The following is a 21,776-nucleotide window of genomic DNA, read 5'->3' as shown; positions in this document are numbered from 1 at the left end:
TGCTAGTCCACAGCCAATACACTGAGTGTACTTAAGGAAACCCGCCTGCTGGTTCCTCACAGATGTTCCTTAAACAAACAGCACACTGCTTGTGTGCACCAACATGCCTACCACTGCCATACCTGGAAACAGACTGAATGGGGTGAGATGGCAGAGCAGACAACACAGGATTACATGCTCACTGATATTTTGCAGCAAAAACATGAGCCCCCGCCCCTGCGTAGTAAAGTGAAAGTGGAGAAGAGGAGAAAGCTGAGCTGAGGTTGACCAGTCTTTCTACAGAGAATTTAAGACAGGAAGATTGGCTAAATCCTGCATAAGGGTCCCTGGATCAGGTATTGACCAACAGTTATATTCATTCATTTAGAGCTTCATAAAGGGGAAACAGCAGGAAGGAAACACAAGGAGGATGGTAGCATGACACCCTCACAGAGGTTTTACAAAGCCTCCCTCTTGGGGGAAGTAATGAGTCCCACAGAGCCAGAGAATGCTACTGACACCTCTCCTTTGCCAACTGAGCTGGGGGCCTGGAGCAGGCCAGTTTGGCATGAGAATGACAGGAGCAGAGCAAGGTCACTGGGCTGGTGGGACAACATTTTAAGTCAATGAAATTATTTTTTATTTTTATAGTAATTTAGCAAGTGAGTGTTTAAAAAAAACAAAAGCCCTTGGAAAACAAGAGCTCAAGGAAACACTTTGGGCCCAGCCTATGGTATCAGCCAGTTAACTCTGCTCCAGAGGGAACTGGAGACTGTAAATAATTAGGGCCATTCAGTTCAGCACAAGGCAGTTAGATGGAGGTGGGTTTCACAGTAAGGCACAAGGACCAAAGCCTGGTACCATTCAGCACCCAAAAGATGGGGACTCTAAAGCACTGAAGCAGAGTGGCTCATTTACAAAGGTTGCATGTGTGCCTACCACCCAAGGCCTGTGCATTTACACTGGATACATACCCAACTGGAAGGCCGCTGTCTGCCAAGATGTGCCAGTACATCTACATTCTGAAAACAGGGAATCCTGCACTGCACAGTCTTCCTCCCATAGAGCGTCGTGCTAGGCACAGGTCCCCTACACCCTGAGCTGCTGTGATGCACTCACACAACATGGGGCTTCCCTTTTGCTCCCCTCTGTGGAGTTTCACTATATCCAAGCAGATAGCCATAAATTCAGGTTTATAGGTGAGCCAGCCACTACAGTGATGGGAGACAGATTAGGAGACCACCACACCTGCAGTACTCCCACTGAGACACAAGGGCCCAATTCTCTTCTTCCCACAATCTCACCCTATTGGCCCCAGTGGAATGGAGTTCCCTGCAATTTACACAACTCAGTGGACAATCGGGCCAAGGACAGTTGCTCATGTTAGAAAAGAAGGGCTCATGCCAGCCCTCCATCACAGAATCATAGAATATTAAGGTTGGAAGAGACCTCAGGAGGTTATCTAGTACAATCCCCTGCTCAAAGCAGGACCAATCCCCAACTAAATCATCCCAGCCAGGGCCTTGTTAAGCCGGGCCTTAAAAACCTCTAAGAATGGAGATTTCACCACCTCCATAGGTAACCCATTCCAGTGCTTTACCACCCTCCTAGTGAAATAGTGTTTCCTAATATCCCACCCAGACCTCCCCCACTGCAACTTGAGACCTTTGTTTCTTGTTCTGTCATCTGCCACCACTGAGAACAGCCGAACTCCATCCTCTTTGCAACCCCCCTTCAGGTAGTTGAAGGCTGCTATCAAATCCCCCCTCACTATTTTCTTCTGCAGACTAAATAAGCCCAGTTCCTTCGGCTTCTCCTTGTAAGTCATGTGCCCCAGCCCCCTAATCATTTTCGTTGCCCTCTGCTGGACTCTCTCCAATTTGTCCACATCCCTTCTGTAGTGGGGGGACCAAAACTGGACACAATACTCCAGGTGTGGCCTCACCAGTGCCGAATAGAGGGGAATAATCACTTCCCTCGATCTGCTGGCAACGATCCTACTAATACAGCACAATATGCCATTGGCCTTCTTGCCAACAAAGGCACACTGCTGACTCATATCCAGCGTCATACACTGTAATCCACAGGTCCTCTGATGGGTTCTCTTACCAGAGCCTGGGCGTCAGGTTAGTTACATCCACAAATTCACCCCACATGCAGGCCTCTCCGCCAATCACAAGCGCCTTCTGCTCAAGGCTGCCTGTCAAAAGAGATGCTTGTTCAAATGACAAAGGATTGGAAGATGGGGTGAGATCCATGGAGCAGTGTGTGGCATGTCCCCTCTGTCTCCAGCCCACAGAGAGGAGTTTGTTACAGCCTCCAGCTACGGAGCCTGGCTCATCAGCTCAAGCTGTAGAGACTCAGGGTTCTGCCCTGGAGGTCCCCGATGGCAGCCATCAGCTGAAGGACAGTTTGACTGGTTTCATGCCAGAGGGAGGCTGTTCAGTGCCCATCCCCTGACTGGCAGGACAGCTGCCAGTCACTGGAGCCAAAGCCACAGGCACTTGTGCTCATTCGGTTCGGCAGCAGAAAGTTCTCGACTGGCTTGCTTGTTAGTTGACTGACCAGCCAGGATTGCCACATCACCCTGTTGACAGCTAGCTATGTGTGAGGCCCTGCAGGGGAGGCTGACACAGCCCACAAGCGCAAGGGACACACCTTCAAACTCCAGAGGCTCCACCTGGTAAGCCGCCTGCCAGTCCTGTCCATATGAGATGCGGTTGAGATACCAGGGGGCAGACAGCAAGGCCCTGTAACCAGCCTTGGTGACTCGAGCCACCTCCTGCTGGTACGGCCCAGCGTTCTCCCGCCACACATGGATGATGGTGTCCGGCTTCACCTGGCCACACATGACAGAAATACGCATGATGCTCCATGCAAGGCGTCACTGTGCCCCACTCCCCTAGCACTTGAGAAAAGCCAGGCCGACAGCCCGAGGCAATCTGCAGCACACAGCACTGCAAGGCACACACCACCCACATGGGGACCTTCAGCAGGGACATGGGAACAGTGCAACCCAAGGACGACCCTCAGTTCACACTCCCCAGAGCCACATACACCCCTGAGCTATACACACTTACCTCCTGCTAGCTCAACCCTGGACCCTGCAGCAGAAATGGGAAGTCACTGCTGCATTGATAATGGCAAGAGTTAGAGAGATGATTCTTCTAGACAACCACACCCCAACAGCAATGCAGCACAGGCACGCCGCGCCCTCATGTGAAACTGACCCCATGGAGGACACTCACGTCGTGCTTTCTACTCCACGGACCCAGCCCAAAGGGTAAACTAGGAAGGATGCTCTAGCAGCCAGGGCACTGGACTAAGACTCTGGACTTTCTACATGACCTCAGACAAGTGTCTGAGCTCTGCCTGCGCCTCAGCACCCCATGCTACAGCCCCTTCGGGCCTTCCAGTGAGAAAAGAGTGTGAGGTGCTCAGTTACTATGGCAATGAGGGCCAGGTAAGTACCTAGACTGCTCGCTCCCAGGGGAGTCCCTGCTGCTCTTCCCCTAGCTGACACCCTCTCTGACCCACACAATCCCCTCACGGTACCAGGCAGAAGTGGCTGGCTTCAGCTGGGGAAAGAGAAGCAGAAGGGGCCTGGAGAGAGAGATGCTGGGAGTGCCTTCCCTGAGGGGGGAGCAGCGAGGTTACAGCATCAGGGCAGCTCTGAGTTCTCAAATGCCATGCCAGCAAGTGACAGTGCCTGGCTGTATTCCTCATCCATCCCCACCACCAGCAGGGCCATGGTGTGAGCCAGGCCCCTGCGCTGGCCTGGAGTGGGTATAGCGAGCAGCTGATACAGTAGGCTGTGACTGAATAGGTACACCTACTGTGGAGGAAGCTATGGGTCCAAAGGGAGAGAGTGCCCGGGACAGGATCAAAGATCTGCCTTGATTATGGGATCAGGCCACAAGGAGCCAGGGGAAGAGCCATAGCCAACAAAAGAGGGAAAAAGCCCATGGGTGAGGGTGGAGAATTCCTGCCCCCCCTCTGCCAACCCTGGCCCAAGAGCGAACCCAGTGCCTGGCAGAGCCCAGCAGGGGATGGGCAGGAGGAGACCATGCAGTAAGCAGTCATCCCTCCACGCAGCCAGGCCCCTCCCTTCCCAAGGCACACTGGGACACACTGCATTGGCTGTTGCTGAAAGCCAGAGGCCTGTAGCAGGGAAAACAGAGCAGCTCTCACCTTCACACCATTATCAAACACCTCCTGCCACACCACGTAGCCCTTGCCATAGGAAGAGATGATATTCAGCAACCTGGAGCCAGGAGAGAAGCAGTACAGAATAAACAGGGACAGCTCCAGCCAGCAGAGTCCAGCCAGAGCCGCCATCACTTAAGTCACGACCTGTGTCTAGACCAGGGGTATCAAACTCAAATGACCACAAGGGTCACATGAGGTCTAGTGCATTGACCCGAGGGCAGCATCACTGACATCCCCACTCTCACTGCCCCTGGCCCCACCCCCACCCCTTCCATGAGGCTCCCCCCACCCCACCTCTTCCCACTCCCTTCCTCAAAGACCCCACCCCAACGCTGCCCCTTCCCTGTCACCAGGGGGTTTAGGAGGTGTGCAGGGTGCGGCAGGGGGCTCAGAGCAGGGAGTTGGTGTGTGGGGTGCAAGAGGGGTGCAGCAGGGGGTCGGGGTGCAGCAGATGGCTCAGCGCAGGGAGTACAGGAGGAGTGCAGGGTGCAGCAGGGTGCTCAGGGCAGGGAGTTGGGGTGCAGGAGGGGTGTGAGCTCCGGCCCAGCACCGCTTACCTAAAGCGGCTCCGGGGTGGCAGTGGCGTGCATCGTGGCCAGGGTAGGCTCCTGGCCCCATGCCGCTTCACTCCAGCATCCAGAACCACGCCGCTGGGGGAGCAGGGGTGGGCACAGGGCTCTGCTGCTGCTCCTCCAGGTACCTCCCACGAAGCTCCCATTGGCCGCGGTTCCCTGTTCCCGGCCAATAGGAGCTGTGGGGGGTGCTACCTTGAAGAGAGGCAATGCAGGAGCCCTCTGCCTCTTTCCCCCTCCCCTCCAGCCCAAAGGGATGTGCTGCCAGCCACTTAAGGGAGCAGCGCGGGGCTCACGGCGCCACGGGGGGCAATCCCGCGGGCCGAATCCAGCCCACGGGCTTTAGTTTGTCCACCCCTGGCCTGGAGGTAGGCAGAGGGGCAGAGGAAGGGAAGCTTGGCGGGCCGCACAAAAGAGCCCCACAAGCCGCCGCGTGTTTGAGATCCCTGGTCTAGACAGGAACATTACCTAGGCCAGGTGCTTACAGCAAGACAGGAAGTTACCTTGGTTCTCTCCCTTCCCCATTCCAAGGCAGGTCCTAAGCAGGGCTCCCAGTACATCCTCCACCCACTATCATCAACTCTGGTCCCCTTTGGGGTAAACTCTCCACACAAGCCTGTGCGGAACAAGGTATGGTGGGGCCATACCCAGGTACCAGCTTTGGAGTGGTGGTGGGTATTCTCAAGGGGTCTTGCTCCCCAGGAGGAAATAGAGCGGTGGGGTGGATGTGTGAGCCACAGAAGGCAAACTGGTTGTGCCACAGCTGCTGCTTTTCTGATGGCCCCTGCCATGGCCCTCACCTCTGGATGTAGAAAGATTCCAGTTTGGCGTAGTCTTGGCCAAACCCCATCCACTGCATGAAGGCCTGGATTTCCGGATTCGACCTCCTGCGCGCCAAAGAGAGGAGCAGTATGAAATCACAGGCCACACTGCAGAGTGTCCAGTGCCCTGGGGACATGTGCCAAGAGTGACAGGAAGGAGAGCAAGTCACGGCGTTGCTATGCCACACTGGCCATATCTACAGGGTGGGAGGGATCATCCCCGATGGCCCGATGGATGCAAGCCCGAGAGCTGTCTCTGGATGGGCTGGTGGTGTCTGCTTCTCTCAGGCAGCTGCTCAGCGCTAATGTCTCTTTCCTTGTGTAGTTAGACAAAGACTAGGGGCTGATTTGTTTTATTAGGCCAAGAGTAACTGCTAGTGAGGAAGAATGGTCTGTGGCCAAGGCACAGCTCGGGGGACCTGGGTTGTGTTCCCAGCTCTGCCACAAACCAGTGTGACCTCATGCTTCTCTGTGCCTTGGTTCCCCCTCTGTGCAATGGGGATAATAGCACTGCTCTCCCTGTCTTTCTCTTCGATTTAGCCTGGAAGGTCCCTGGGGAAGGGACTGTCTCTTGCTGTGTTTACATACAGTGCCTAGCACAGCAAGGTGCCAATCTCATTTGGGACTTCTAAGCACTGCTATAATCCAGACCCTTCCTAGCTAGTGATCACAGTCGACAGTCCAAAGCCATTTACCCCATGGACCTATCCCTGCTATCCCAGCCCCTGTTGACCAGCTACAAAGAAGCATAACCCACCAGCAGGTGAAGTCAACCTCGTCGCCGCCAAGGTGGAGGTAGAAGTCTGGGAACACGGTGCTGACCTCCCTAAAGAGCTCTGTCATGAACTGGTAAGTGCTGTTGAGGATGGGGTTGACCGGCCCATAGGCCCCCGAGGGAATCGAACCTGCATAGCAGGGCGTCAGCAAGCCCGGAGCACCTGGGTTAATACCAAAGAATGCTGTATGGAAGAGTTTATGTGCCACCAAGCTCTGGGTCACTGGCTGGCCAATGCCGCCTGCTGCTCCCCAACATGGGAGGGGACAGCCAGGCAACTCCAGGCAGAGCAAACAAGGGGGTCAGGGAGAGGAGAGTGCAAAGGCTCCACCCAGGACAAGCAGTTGCTTGGTTCGAGCCGTCTTCTCCCATCTCATGCTTCAGTGATACATATCCCAGCACACAGCCCCCACAACACCAAGTGAGCATGTCCCAGCCTCAGATCTCAACACTGCGCACAAGCGGACAGGGGCAGACTGTGGCAAGAGAGGGGAAGTGATGTACCTAAGGTCAGCCAGCAGGTTAGTGGCAGGACTGGGAACAGACCCAGACTTCCGGACTCCCTGTCCAGTGCTTCATCCAGGTCAGGCAGCCTCAGGCATGCCAAGTAAGGCTGAGAACTATGCGGCTGTGCTGGAGCGGGAAGCTGGATGCAGGGAGTCATCTCTGCAGGATGGGAAGGGGCCAGAACCTGACCCCCCTCCACACCAGGCTCTTAGCCTACGTGGGGAGATGGACTGGGAAATGCAACAGTTGCATGGATTAAGGTCCTACAAGGGGGCCATGGCTCCAGACTATTGTGCTCCCGAAGGAAAGCACAATACTAACTGGACTAGCCAAGATCTGGACCAAGACTGGATTACAGGCCCACACACACCCCATCCTCTCCCTTACAAATTCAGTACTTGTGAAGCAGATTAGCAAGCAATGTTCTGAGACAGGCATGAAGCAGGTGTGTGCAGAGATGAGCTAAGGCATACTGGCAGAGGCGTTGGGGGCCCACGACTAGGATAGCAAGGATCCTGTAGATCAGGAGTGAGGTGCACAGTCTGGTGAGGACAGCACAAACAGTGCCTCCCTGTACTATACCTGGTTATATCCTCCCCTGAGTTCCTCACATCCACCAGACAAGCAGACATGATAGCTAAGAGCAAGTTATTGGCCAGGCCCAGGCTCTGACAAAGGGATGCACACACATCTAGCTGGATATCAGTGCTAAGACCTAGATCACTGAGACCCATCTTTTGGCACAACCCCAGAATCCCCAACCCATCCTTTGTTCTGGGCCCCCTGGGCAGGCTCAGTTACTTACCTGGGCCCCAAGAGAGAGTGTGGCCAGGGGTGTCAAACTCCGAAATGACTCGGATCCCACGTAGCCTGGCATACTCAATCACCAGCTTCACGTCGTTCAGCGTGTACACATGGGTGGCGGGATTGTAAGCCCCCTGGGAGAGCACAGGAAGCATAGGTCCCTACTACTCCAACATATGCCCATTTCGACCCACCTCGCTCTACCGTTAGCCATCGCCACTAGTCAGCTCCCCGCTGTGCTGACAGGAAAAGCCCCGTGCCCGGCCCAAGCAATCTGTAATGACTGGAAAGCTTTGGTGCAGCGCACAGATATCTGCCTCCATCCCACAACAGTACCAGCTGGGCAGCAGCCACTGGCAGCACCACTTCCCACTTGGGGCAGAGGAGTCTGGATAGACAACCCCTGCTGAGTAACTGGCCGCACTTTACGTGCTCCCCCAGCAGGCCAACGTGTGGTTGGGAATTCCTCCTGTCAGGCTGCTGCCCAGTCCGGGTTTCCAGCAAGTTTCCAGGAACTGCATAAGTATGATTTCCTTACATCTGTTCTGACACGGTCATGTAAGAATGAAAGAAGATGGGGAACTGCCCCTGGGGGACCCAGATCTTGTCCCCAGGGCTGCTAACAAGGAAGCTCTTGCTCATTACAAGTCACCAGCATTGCTCCTTACATTCTAGGGTGAAATTAGAGCAGGGGTTCTCAAATTTCATTGCACCACAATCCCCTTCTGACAACAAAAAATATACAAATCCCCAGGAGGGGGGACTGAAGCCTGAGCTCGCCCAAACCCTGCTCCCTGGGTGGGGGGCAAACCAAAGCCAAGGGCTTCAGTCTCAGGCAGAGGGCCTGTAATTTGAGCCCCGATGCCCAAGGCGGAAGCCATTTGGGCTTCTGCTTCGTCCCCGGGCATTGGGTTTCGGGCTTCCATAGTTTGAAAACGGCTGCATTAGAGAATGCAGCTCTTAAACTGAGGCCAGTCATGCCAGCTAAAGTGCAGCACATGGCCACGGTCTCTCCATTCGCAGCCCTGGACCTGCATTTCCCACTGTCCCAGCTCTGACCCGACACTGCATTGCCCGTGCACCCCAATCCTGCCCTAACCCTCACCCTACTATCCCAGCCCTGGATCCATCAGACACCAACACTGCCAATTATGCTAAGTTATGCATGTTGCGATTCAGTGATGCAAATATTGTCCAGGGCCTGGACTGAGATCACTGGACTCATTTCACTTGTGATCCAGGCTTCTATTTCAAACCTGATCTTTCCTTGCAACACAAAGCCAAAGAATGCATGATGCTGCAGTCTCCAACAGATACTAACAGAATCAGGTACTGAGGGCAGCACAGAGGTTTGGCCTGGAGGCATATGGGCTGAGGACCACTTTTTACATAGAGAGCACATGCACGGACATCCATCAGGAGAGGACAAGAATACAGGGCCCACTTCTCGTTTGCAGGACATGGGATTCCAACTGGTTTTAATGGGGGCCTCATATATCAGTGGTGGGAGAACAGGGCCCCTGGAGCTTGCTCTGACAGCATGCTTTAGGGTGCTGCACAGGAAAGTGGATGCACTACCTTTCGGCTGAGCTCCGGGAAGGCTGTGCTCTCATACGGGAAGGAGGGGTCATCCACGATGTGCCAGTGAAATACATTGAACTTGTTATAAGCCATGACATCCTGGGGAGCCATAAGAGAGCAACAGTTCAGATAAACATACCCATGCCCTACTCTGGCAGCTCAGCCAGCCTGCTTTCACACACCTTCTATGCCAAAGTGGCCTCCAAGCAGGGATCAGGGCACCCAGGGCTATTACCTCTCGACTTCCACTTGGAACAAGCTCCAGTCACAAAGACAGGCTCATACACATACACGAGCCCTTCCTGTTCCCTCTGGGATCTGAGAATCACGGGGGATCTACCCATTGTTAATTGGAAAGAGGTTCTGCAGGTCTGCCCTTGACACTTGTGAAACTGCCACAGGATCTGCACAAGAGGAACTGATGGAACATAACTGTGTTGCCAACGCAAAGGAATCCTGCACTAACCCTTTTACCTTGGCTTGGCAGGGCTACAAGCACAGTAAAGCCTGGGATTTGTCACTAAGGTCAGAAACTAAGACTCCAAAAACAAAGTGGGCAGACCAATAAGGGCCATGTTTCAGAGCCAAACACCAATCTGAGGAGTGGCTGGAAATATTCTATTTCAGACTAATGATCTGGGGTCCCTTGCTAAGGGACAGTTACACAGACCTTCCCATGGCTTCTTATGTCTCTCCAAGCCCTAGATCACTCTCTCCTTCCCTGTCATTTTCAGAGTCAAAGATTCGAAGGGCAGAAGGGAGCATTATATCATCTGGTCTGACCTCCTGAATAGCACAGGCCAGGGAATTTCACCCAGTTACTCCTGAAGCAAGCTCAAGAGTTTTAATCCATCTTCTCCTCCCTTAAATTGGGAATCATTTAAAGAGACACTAGTCCCTCTCAAGACTGCCCCACACTTGTTCCTGTAAACCAAGCTTGTCCTGCTGTAGGAACTGCTTTGCATTTCGTTCTGTGAAAGAGATGCCAGCATCAAGAGAGGGTGAGAGAGATTAGGCTCAAGGAGGTGAACGAGTCCCTCATTTACAAAGATCCTATAAATAAGGTCAAGTAAGGAAATACCCTAGGTACAGCACAGAAAGGCCCCATGGGTACTCCCTTTGTACAGAAAAGGGAAACCATGTGGAGGCAGGTGAGGCCCCTTCATTAGTCACACTGATCTATAGTCCTTTACTCCCTGGGGCTGGCAGGAAACACCAATGCTCCCCAGCGTGGAGGTGAGGGCGACTTGGGGAAAAGATACCAGAAGCATAATTCCAAGGGACTGTCTGCAAGGATTCCATCTGGCCCTGTTCTTGCTGGAAAAGCACAGAAACATCAGCCACTGTGGCTTGCTCCAAGTGCAGTGGGCTAGTGTTCCTACTGCCTAGAGAAAAGGCCAGCTTTGAAGCGAAGGGAAAAGTCTGTGGGGCTCGCTCTCTTTCTCCAATTCATCTGCACAGAGAATGAAAACAGCTCAAATGAGGCAGCTGCAAGTTCCCCAGGGAGTGAATCTACAAGGGGCCTAAGGAGGACAGCAAACCAGAAGGAATACAGGGCATTAGCAGCATTTGTCCTTGGTTTAGATCCACCCCCACCCAATCCCCTTCCGACAGCCCCTCTCTCCACTATGGCTGAAACCTATCAGGTAGCTTCACTCTGTGAGCTCCTCTCCTCGCCCTTGAGCGTTGCCATGGTGCTTTATCTATACCCAGCTGTAAGGGCTGGCCCTGGCTGGGAGGAACTATCTGACCCTGTAGCACCATTAAACACGTCTGCAGAGCCAATGCAGTGCCCAGGCTCAGAGGCCCTCAGCTGCCCTGCAGAAGGGAATGGCTAGCCAGACTGCCCTGTCTACAATGCCACATCAAAGGCTGGCAAGCCTGCCAGCAAGGCAGGGCATGTGCTTGGGCACCCGGGCACACACCAGAGTCTCTAGGATGGCTCTCAGAGGCAGGTAGTGGCGAGATGTGTCCAGCAGCAGGCCCCGGTGAGCAAAGCGGGGAAAGTCCACGATGTTCGTCTTGTTGAGGTAGAACTGCAAGAAAGGGCATGTGGGTGATGAGCAGCCCCTCAGGGAAGGCTCAGAGCAAATACACAGACACCCTAACGTCATCAGGAGAGTGCTTTCTACAGCAGGGTTAGCTGCCTCCCCAGGCAGAGATCTCCACCTCCCTGGGGCACAGGAGGGCTGGGCAGGAGCACTTTCATTAGCCTGCAGATAGCATTTTGGAAAAGCCAGCTAGAAGAATCAGTACAGAGCTCCAGGACATGGCTCCCTCCAGCCAGGGGCTCGGCCCTATTCAGAGCCTTATACTGTCAAATCATGTGGTCCCCAGCCCTATCTGTGCTACCTCATTGGTGCTCCAGGAGTTGACTTGCGTCCCAGGTCTAAAAATTCCCCCCCTGAAGCCCCAATCCTTGAGGTGGAAGACTCAAGAGAATTCTCTTTGCAGTCCATCCACAGTGCGGCCACATTTAGCAGCTAAGCAATACTTCCCCCATGAGGCAGAGCAGGGCAGGGCATCCCCACTAGAGTTTGCACCCATCACCCTGCCCTACTTCAACGCCTCCCTCCAGTTCAGCAAGTGTCACACTCACCATCCCGTCCTCATCTCTCCAGATGAGCTGGCTGAAGGTCTCCAGGCCTGCAGGAAGCAGACAGACGGTTAGGCTTTGGGCATGGATTCCTCCCAAAGGAGAAAAGCCCAATTAACAAAGCAAGCTAGAACACATTGGAACAGGGAGACGCTCCATCCAATGGGCCTGGGAGTAGAGGCAGCAGCAAGGCTCAACAGAAAGCACTAAAGGGGACAGACACCCCAAATGAAAAATGCAGCCTCACCTCGGAGAGCTCCCCAGACACTCTCTGAAGATAGCAGCGAAGGGTCCTCCGAAGTGGACAGCTTGTCTGAAACACAGCAACACACAGGATGTTAGCACCTCTAGCAAAGCCCTCCCCAGCCAGGTGAGCCCCACTGCGAATTACAGCCCCAGCTCCATGACATGGATTGAACTGGACGCTGCCAAGTTTTAGATAGCTTAAAGAGGAATGTTTCAACAGGAACCCTTGCTCCCAACCAGGGTCCAAGCCACACTGCTTGCCTAGCTTAGTGCCTTTGGCACTCTTGGGTCACTTCAACAATAACTGGTGTACCCCAACAGATGAGACTGAAAGGTGGACTTCTGAAATAATGGAAGATGTGTGGGAGCCAGATATAATCAACCCCCTCCTTAGCCTTCCCATTTATACAGTCTCAGGTGAAAGTGTTTCAAGAAAGAACAGGGCAATAGTAAATGTGACTTTTGTATGAAAAGCAACATAGCCTAGCAGATAAAGCACTAGAGATGGGGTCAGAAGACCTGGGTTCTACTCCTGGTTCTCCCACTAGCCTGCTGGGAGACCTTGGGCCACTAGTCACTTCCCTGTCTGTGCCTCAGTTTCCTCAAATGTAAAATGGAAATCATGATACTGCCATCCTTTGTAGAGGGCTTGGAAATCTAGAGATAGAGAGCACTATATATTCCTGACAATTATAGGTCCAAAACCAGCCTCAGAGTCACTTGCTCACCAGTGAGGCACGACTCAAGATCCTGGGCATAACAGACAGAGCGCTCAAGTTTCAGAGGGGTAGCTGTGTTTGTCTGGATCTGTAAAAGCAGCAAAGAATCCTGTGGCACCTTATAGACTAACAGACATTTTGGAGCATCCGACGAAGTGGGTATTCACCCACGAAAGCTCATGCTCCAAAACGTCTGTTAGTTTATAAGGTGCCACAGGATTCTTTGCTGCTTAGACAGAGCACTGAAGTTTTCCACAGTAATGACCCGGGGTGGACACCAGCACTGTGGGTTCCAGAGAACAGGAGACTCCCTGGTTAAGTGTCTTATTGACAGCTGCCAGAAGTCATTACTCCCTAAAAGAGGGCACATTTTGTACAGCTGTGTACACCCTTCATTTGTTGCACTGCATCCAGGGCTTCCTGGCAATGCTGTTTGGCTGCAGCTTAAATCACCTCATGGTTTAAAGTGGGCCTAGATCTTTGGTCCTGATCATAGCTACCCAGCCAGCATAGTTCTTGCTTTGTGATAGACTGATGCTTACAGCTCTCCACAGAGTCCATGTCGGGAAAGCCATCACAATGCGGCGTGGAAACGGAGACCAGCAACTCAGTGCAAAGAGGCTCCCAGGGTCGCGTATCTTCTGCAACACACAGAGAATATGGATTAACCAAACACTGATTCAGCACACTCTGCCTCCCAAGCCCAGTTTTGCAGGATAACTGCTGTCTGTTAAGTGATGGAAATGCTGACTGATCCCTGCTCACGTGTGTGGCAGGTGTGGCTTTTAACTACAGGCTGGAGCTAAGGAAGGTTGGAAGGGCTGTGAGGGCAGAGTGAACTAAGGTCTGGAAGAGAGGTCCTGCAGAGAAACTTTACTAACAGCCTAGTCAAGGCGACAAAACTTAGACTGAGCTGAATGTCATGTTACTGTTGCTTCAACTGCAAATAAAAGAACTGCCCCAGCAAGTGGGGCAAATGCAGGTGTTAATCCAGAGAGAAGCAAGAACTCTGCCTGTTTATAGAGTCATAAAGGTCAAGAGACAGGGGCTTCATCAGACAAAAGGGGATAGCGAATTCCAAACTCAAAGGCCTGTTCTGGAAGACATTGCCAGAGCAAACAAACAACCCAGCCAACCCTTTGCTAGGCTGCTGCCTAATTCTCTCATTCCAAGAAAATAGTAACGTGAGTAATGTGTGTGGCCCCTCGGACCCTAACCCAAACACCTGGAACAACAGCCTGAAGTAGGAGAATCTGATGAGCGCTGCCTTGGACATGATGGGAGAATGAGCAATGGGACCAATACCTAACAAACCACCTGAGCAGGAAGTGCCACCCTCACCAGTGCCATAGGCCCTCAGTGCTAGAGAGGCCAAAGGACAGGCTGGCTAGACTGATTAGTGGCAGCTAAGGGAGACCAGAGCCCACATTATCACCAGCTCACACAGCACTTTGGACAGCAGAACTCTGTTTGGAAAGCAAAGAGGGGAGGTCATGTTTTATTAGACTGAGGCAGGCAAACTTTTTGGCCCGAGGACTACATTGGAGTTGCACAACTGTATGGAGGGCCGGGTAGGGAAGGCTGGGCCTCTCCAAACAGCCAAGCCCCTGGCCCCTATCCACCCCCTGACTGCCCACCTCAGAACCCCTAACCCATCCAACCCCCCCTACTCCTTGTCCCCTGACCGCCCCCTTCCCGGACCCCCGTCCCCTGTCCAACCCCCCTGCTCTGTGTTTCCTGACTGCCCTGCCCCCTGACAGCCCTTCCCCCAAGGTCTCCCACGCCCTATCCAACCGGCTTCTGCTCCTCATCCCCTGATCACCCCCTCCCGGGACCCCTCGCCCCTAACTGCCCCCTGGGATCCCACCCCTTTGTCCAACCCTCCCTGTCCCCTGACTGCCCTCCCGACCCCTATCCACATCCCCACCCCCTGAAAGGCCCCCTGGGACTCACACTCCCAACCTTCCCTGTTCCCCATCCAGACCGTCCCCCCAGAACCTCCACCCCATCCAACTGCCCTCTCATCCCTGACTGCCCCCTAGGACCTCCCGCCTCCTTACCCCCCCCCCCCACCCCGTTGTCCCCTTACCAGCAGGAAGAGTTCGCAGCTGTGACACCCGGCCAGAGCCAGCTGTGCTCCCCACACTGCCCAGCGGGAGCGGCAGGCCAGAGCACGGCCAGCGCGGTGACATGGCTGCGGGGGAGGGGTCGGGGACGAGGCTCCCTGGCTGGGAGCTCAGGGGCCGGGCAGAATGGTCCTGCAGGCCACTGTATTTTGCCCACGTCCCTATTAGACAGTCTCAGGGACTGCAGGGTCCTTGGATGGAGACACAGGCCCCAGGGCATTCCTCCCCATTTCCAAACACTGTGAGGGAAGATGATGATGCATCTCCGAGTGCATCAAGAGCTTATGGAATGGAATCTTATCACCAGGCTCCAATCCAATGAAATTAGTAAAGAGAGTCCCCACTGATCAGACCCCTCTCATGTGGTTGGCCAAGGCAACAACAGGGTCGGAGGAGACTAGCCCAAGCCAAATAAAAGAGTGGAGAGGATACAGTGGCACTTGGTGGCCCACTGGGTGAGAGCCCTAGTCACTCCTTCCTGCAAACCAGAGCCCAGTTTTGATTTGGGGTAGGATTTTCCGAAGTACTCATTATCAGCCTAACTCTGCTCCCCCTGGAGTCCCTGGGCAAAAACACTCATTGACTCCAATGGGAGCAGCTAGGTCAATCTGAGCAAAGGGTGGGACTGTCCAAAGCAATCTCAAGGATGATTAATTGAGGGGCCGTAATGTAAAGCCACCACTGGGAACCATGATCAGCTATGTCCAGTTTCAGCTCAGAAAGAGCTCAGCTCTAGAGTAGAAAGAGGTGCTGCCCACCAGGCCCAATGGCATCTGCTTATACTTTGCCCACTTTAACCAGCACCATTAGCTACTCCCCTCCCTGAGCATTAATTCATGGGGGGAACCAGTGCCAACACACTTTGGCTGAAGATGAAGGGGATCAACATGCTAAAGGATCCAAATGAGAGTACACACAGTTACAGAGACTAAGACTTCCCAAGGGCTCTGTCCCACCAAGTTTCAGATGGCATGAGGGTCCACATGCTGTGAGTTAAAGTTTGCAAAATACTTCCATGACAGATTGCAGGATATGGGGAGGGAAGAAGGGGTGGGTAGCAAGCCTTTTAATTTAACTCACAAATACAGAGAGGTCAGTAACAAAGGCTGCCACATTGCCCAGGCTGGGTAAAGCAGAAAATCAAGATCCCTGAGTGTATCAGGGATAGGAATGTCCCTTTCGCACAACCCCACTACTGGAGGGAGAGAGACAGCAATATCCACCACTGAACTGAAGAGGTAAGGCCTCGGCTCACCCCAGGGCTCTTCTTGGGACCAAGAGAAAGAAGGGACAGCATTTCCCAGCCTAGTCAAGTGGAGAATTGAGTCAGGTGAATAAGGGATTTTTTAGATGGACTTCTTTCTGAGCAGGCAGAGGAAGGCCAATAGAACAGGCTATAAACAGCTCTCTCCAAGTGCAGAACAACAGCTGTGGTTCTCCTCTTGCAAGGCTGAGCCAATAAGGGCAAAATCGTTTCTAATGCAAAGTTCTTTCAGAATTTTCCATCAGGCATCCGCTGTCCTTTAAGTAGCCTCGCTAGGAAGCAGTGGAGTTGTCTGCTCAGTGATGAACCGAGAGCTGGCAGGGCACTCACTAACCAAACAGCCCATATAATTCTAACCTGTCCCAGAAAGAAATGTAAACCACTGCCCCAGCTCTCCAAGGAGCATGCGAAGGGGAATACTACATGCAACAGAAGTGGGTTATGTAAAGAAAGCACTGAGCCTTGACGGAATCTCCCCCGACAACCTTGCCCTGACGACCGGCCCAGTGAGATCTAACAACCAACCCCACTGAATGCAGATAATCCTCTAATACAGAGAGTGCAGGGAGCATCAGCAGAGCAAAGTGCACCCATATGCCTTTGAGAGAGGGCCATCCCCAGGATGGGATGAAATCCACAGCCAGCAAGGAATTTAATGGTGCAACAATAACCAAGCAGAGCCTGCAGCTGAGTCCCACCCAGCCAGCCCCATGCATCTCAGCTAGAAAGAGTATGTTTGACTATCAGAGAGCAAGCAATCAGGCAGCAGAGCAGCCACACCCCTTTGAAAAACATAGATAAAGCAGGCATCCAGAGGGAAGGGGACATGCTCGCCACTTGAGCTGAGACCAGCTCTGGGACATGGAGATAATCACAAGGAACCAGGCTAAGAGCAGTGCCAGGAAGTTGTTGTATGAATCAGCTATTGTCAGAGACTGGAACACAAGCAAGGGTCTTTAAAAAAAACAAAACAAAAACAAAACCACAATCACAGGAAATTAGGGTCAGTGAAGCACCAAAAGTGATTGGAACTGGGAGTGCAGACTTGAGTTCCCAACAAGGTCCTGAGACCTGCACTGGCCACACTTGATTTCCAGGAATTTAAGATATTGAGTTTGCTGTTGGTTGCTTTCTTCAGGCAACCAATAGAAGTTACTAGATCACAGGCCCTGGTTCTCATGAGGGACGTCAAATCATAGATTCATAGATTCTAGGGTCAGAAGGGACCAATGTGATCATCTAGTCCGACCCCTTGCACAAAGCAGGCCACAGAACCCTACCCATCCACTTCTATAACAAACCTCTAACCTATGCCTGAGTTACTGAAGTCTTCAAATTGTGGTTTGAAGACCTCAAGCTGCAGAGAATCCACCAGCAAGTGACCCATGCCCCACGCTGCAGGGGAAGGCGGAAAACCTCCAGGGCCTCTGCCAATCTGCCCCGGAGGAAAATTCCTTCCCGACCCCAAATATGGCAATCAGCTAAACCCTGAGCATGTGGGCAAGACTCACCAGCCAGCACTCAGAAAAGAATTCTCTGCAGTAACTCAGATCCCATCCCATCACCGACCACTGGGCATACTTATCTGGCAATAATCAAAGATCAGTTGCCAAAATTAGGCTCTCCTGTCATACCATCCCTTCCATAAACTTATCAAGCTTAATCTTAAAGCCAGATATGTCTTTTGCCCCTACTACTCCCCTTGGAAAGCTGTTCCAGAACTTCACTCCTGTAATGGTTAGAAACCTTCGTCTAATTTCAAGTCTAAGCTTCCTAGTGTCCAGTTTATACCCATTCGTTCTTGTATCTACATTGGTACTAAGCTTAAATAATTCCTCTCCCCTCCCTAATATTAATCCCTCTGATATATTTATAAAGAGCAGCATATCCCCCCTCAGCCTTCTTTTGGCTAGGCTAAACAAGCCAAGCTCTTTGAGTCTCCTTCATAAGGCAGGTTTTCCATTCCTCGGATCATCCTAGTAGCCCTTCTCTGAACATGTTCCAGTTTGAATTCATCCTTCTTAAACATGGGAGACCAGAACCGCACACAGTATTCCAGGTGGGGTCTCACCAGTGCCTTATATAACGGTACTAACACCTCCTTATCTTTGCTGGAAATACCTCGCCTGATGCATCCTAAAACCGCATTAGCTTTTTTTAACGGCTATATCACATTGGCGGCTCATAGTCATCCTGTGATCTACCAATACCCCAAGGTCCTTCTCCTCCTCTGTTGCTTCCAACTGATGCGTCCCCAATCTATACCTAAAGTTCTTATTATTAATCCCTAAGTGCATGACCTTGCACTTTTCACTATTAAATTTCATCCTATTACTATTACTCCAGTTTACAAGGTCATCCAGATCTTCCTGTATGATATCCCGGTCCTTCTCTGTGTTAGCAATACCCCCCAGCTTCGTGTCATCCGCAAACTTTATTAGCACATTCCCGCTTTTTGTGCCAAGGTCAGTAATAAAAGGTTAAATAAGATTGGTCCCAGAACCGATCCTTGAGGAACTCCACTAGTAACCTCCTTCCAGCCTGACAGTTCACCCTTCGGTACGACCCGTTGTAGTCTCCCCTTTAACCAGTTCCTTATCCACCTTTCAATTTTCATATTGATCCCCATCTTTTCCAATTTGACTAATAATTCCGCATGTGGAACCATGTCAAATGCCTTACTGAAATCAAGGTAAATTAGGTCTACCGCATTTCCTTTGTCTAAATAGTCTGTCACCTTCTCAAAGAAGGAGATCAGGTTGGTTTGGCACGATCTACCTTTAGTAAAGCCATGTTGTACTTTGTCCCAATTACCATTGACCTCAATGTCCTTAACTACTTTCTCCTTCAAAATTTTTTCCAAGACCTTACATACTACAGATGTCAAACTAATAGGCCTATAGTTACTTGGATCACTCTTTCTCCCTTTCTTAAAGACAGGAACTACGTTAGCAATTCTCCAGTCGTACGGTACAACCCCTGAGTTTACCGATTCATTAAAAATTTTCGCTAACGGGCTTGCAATTTCATGCACCAGTTCCTTTAATATTCTCGGATGAAGATTGTCCGGGCCCTCGATTTTGTCCCATTAAGCTGTTCAAGTATGGCTTCTACCTCAGATGTGGTAATGTCCAGCTCCATATCCCCATTCCCTTTGTCATCCTTCCATTACCCCTAAGCTCCCCATTAGCCTTATTAAAGACTGAGGCAAAGTACTTATTTAGATATTGGGCCATTCCTAGGTTATCCTTAACCTCCTTTCCATCCTCAGTGTGTAGCGGTCTCACTTCTTCTTTCTTTGTTTTCTTCTTATTTATATGGCTATAGAACCTTTTACTATTGGTTTTAATTCCCTTTGCAAGGTTCAACTCTACTTGGCTTTTAGCCTCTCACTTTATCCCTACATGTTCTGACCCCCTAAAATAGCCTACCAGGAGTGGAAGAAGGGTGGGGTTAGCAAGGAAAGCGTTCTGCTTTTTCTTAATCACCTCCCTGAGATGCTTGCTCATCCAGCTTGGTCTACAACTCCTGCCTATGTTTTTTTTTCCCCTTTCTTGGAATGCAGGCTTCCGATAGTTTCTGCAGCTGCGACTTAAAGTAATTCCAGGCCTCTTCCGCATTTAGATCCACAAGTTCTTCAGTCTAATCCACTTCCCTAACTAATTTCCTTAATTCTTTAAAGTTAGCCCTTGAGAAGTCAAAAAACCTAGTCCCAGATCTATTTTTGTTTATCCTTCCATCTAGTTTGAACTGAATTAGCTCATGATCACTCGAACCAAGGTTGTCCCCTACAACCATTTCTTCTATGAGGTCCTCACTGCTCACCAAAACCAAATCTAAAATGGCATCCCCTCTTGTCGGTTCTTCAACTACTTGGTGAAGGAATCCATCAGCTACCACATCCAGAAAAATCTGAGCCCTACTATTCTTGCTAGCACTTGTCCTCCAATCTATATCTGGGAAGTTAAAGTCTCCCATGATCACACATTTCCCATTAGTGTTTACTTCCTTAAAAACATTAAAGAGGTCTCTATCCATCTCCAAATCAGATCCCGGCGGTCTGTAGCACACCCCAAGCACTATCTCAGGGGAGGCTCTAGTAGCTTTCTTTCCCAGTGTGATTTTTGCCCAGACAGACTCTGTCTTGTCCACTCCATCACTTCTTATTTCTTTACAGTTAACTTCCTCATTGACGTACAATGCTACTCCACCACATTTGCCTTTATTTCTCTCTTTCCTAAACAGCACATAGCCTTCAATACCCGTACTCCAGTCATGACTACTATTCCACCACGTTTCTGTTATCCCTATAACATTCGGTTTCACTTCCTGCACCAGTAGCTCTAGTTCCTCCATTTTGCTCCCTAGGCTCCTCGCATTAGTGTACAGACATCTTAATTTTTGCCGTTTGGCTTCACTCACATTTTGTACCCTGTTAGGCACAGACATTCTACGACCAAAATCACCTGTTGGTCTGTTATCTACACTACCCTTCCTCTTTATGCCAATTCTTCTCTCCACAGCTGTATCCCCTCTTACGTTGTTTACTTCCCTCTCAAGGTTAAATTCCGGCATGGAGATCTCCTGAACATCTCCCAACCATCTCCCCCAAATTTCTAGTATAAAGCTTTCTTAATCAGGTCAGCGAGCCTCCATCCTAGAAGTCTATTTCCCTCCTTGCTCAGGTGAAGTCCATCCCGAGAGAACAGTCTTCTGTCCGTAAATGCTTCTCAGTGGCCGTACATCCCAAAGCCCTCCTTATAGCACCACTGCCTGAGCCATCTGTTGATCGCCATAATCTTGTCACATCTTTGTCGCCCTTCTCTAGGAACCGGCAGAATCCCACTGAAGATCACCTGAGCCTCGATTTCCGTAAGCGTCTTCCCTAGTCTGGCATAGTCTCCCTTGACACATTCCAGAGAGTATCTAGCAGTATCATTCGTTCCCACATGAAGGACAATCAACGGATTCTTCCCCGCTCCCACTAGGATCCTTTTCAGCCTCAGGTCCACATCTTGTATCTTAGCACCCAGCATACAACACACCCTTCTGTTCTCCCGATCAGCTCTAGTCACAGGCCTGTCTACTCTTCTCAGTAAGGAGTCTCCAATCACGTAGACCTGCCTTTTCCTGGTGACAGTGCGCTTCTCCAGTCTATCCCCCACTGGCTGCAAGTCCTCTCGATTCCTATATCCCCTTGCAATCCTCCTGGGGCTCACATTTGGTGTTGCCTCCATTGACTCCTCCCCTCCTCTTGCAGGACTATCAGCTCTTCTCTTTTTCCTTGCCCTCTCTCCTTCAGCGACTACCTGCTGTGCCCCTTCTTCATTTTCCAACTCCGCAAACCTGTTCCTGAGTTCTATTTCTCCTTCACTGGCCCGTCTTTTCCTCTGCCTGGTTCTCTTAGTCACATGCTTCCACCGTCCACTTTCCTCACCAAGCAGTCTCTCTTCTGAATTCTTTGGTCCTGCTTCCATCTGCACATCTGAGCTTATCCCTTCAGCCCCCTCGTGTCTGTGCTCCATCATCTGCTCAAACCCCCTTCTGAACTCAACCAGAGTTTGCACCTGCATCTCC

At 51.5% G+C, this 21,776-nt stretch overlaps 1 protein-coding gene across 4 annotated transcripts in view; it reads right to left on the bottom strand.

Moving 5' to 3' along the window:
* Positions 1-21,776, bottom strand: part of HEXA (hexosaminidase subunit alpha) — a 38,088-nt gene that overhangs the window by 5,740 nt on the left and 10,572 nt on the right. The window contains exons 2-12 of one of the 4 annotated variants that reach the window (XR_007776349.1): positions 13,352-13,450; positions 12,092-12,157; positions 11,848-11,894; positions 11,174-11,284; positions 9,246-9,347; positions 7,669-7,801; positions 6,339-6,519; positions 5,561-5,647; positions 4,171-4,243; positions 2,638-2,818; positions 2,089-2,175 (exon numbers count right to left, since the gene is read on the bottom strand). Coding sequence is in view for 3 of the 4 variants with exons in the window: in XM_050968298.1 (XP_050824255.1) it covers positions 2,089-2,179; positions 2,638-2,818; positions 4,171-4,243; positions 5,561-5,647; positions 6,339-6,519; positions 7,669-7,801; positions 9,246-9,347; positions 11,174-11,284; positions 11,848-11,894; positions 12,092-12,157; positions 13,352-13,450 (1,171 nt within the window). In the remaining variant the exon portion in view is untranslated. Of the gene's footprint in view, positions 1-2,088; positions 2,180-2,637; positions 2,819-4,170; positions 4,244-5,560; positions 5,648-6,338; positions 6,520-7,668; positions 7,802-9,245; positions 9,348-11,173; positions 11,285-11,847; positions 11,895-12,091; positions 12,158-13,351; positions 13,451-21,776 lie in introns of those variants that run through there. The other 3 variants (XM_050968298.1, XM_050968299.1, XM_050968300.1) reach the window with 3 other exon arrangements.

Source organism: Gopherus flavomarginatus, chromosome 9 (genome assembly GCF_025201925.1).
Source record: "Gopherus flavomarginatus isolate rGopFla2 chromosome 9, rGopFla2.mat.asm, whole genome shotgun sequence".
Lineage (NCBI taxonomy): Eukaryota > Metazoa > Chordata > Testudines > Testudinidae > Gopherus > Gopherus flavomarginatus.
This window is presented reverse-complemented; position numbering and strand designations above follow the sequence as displayed.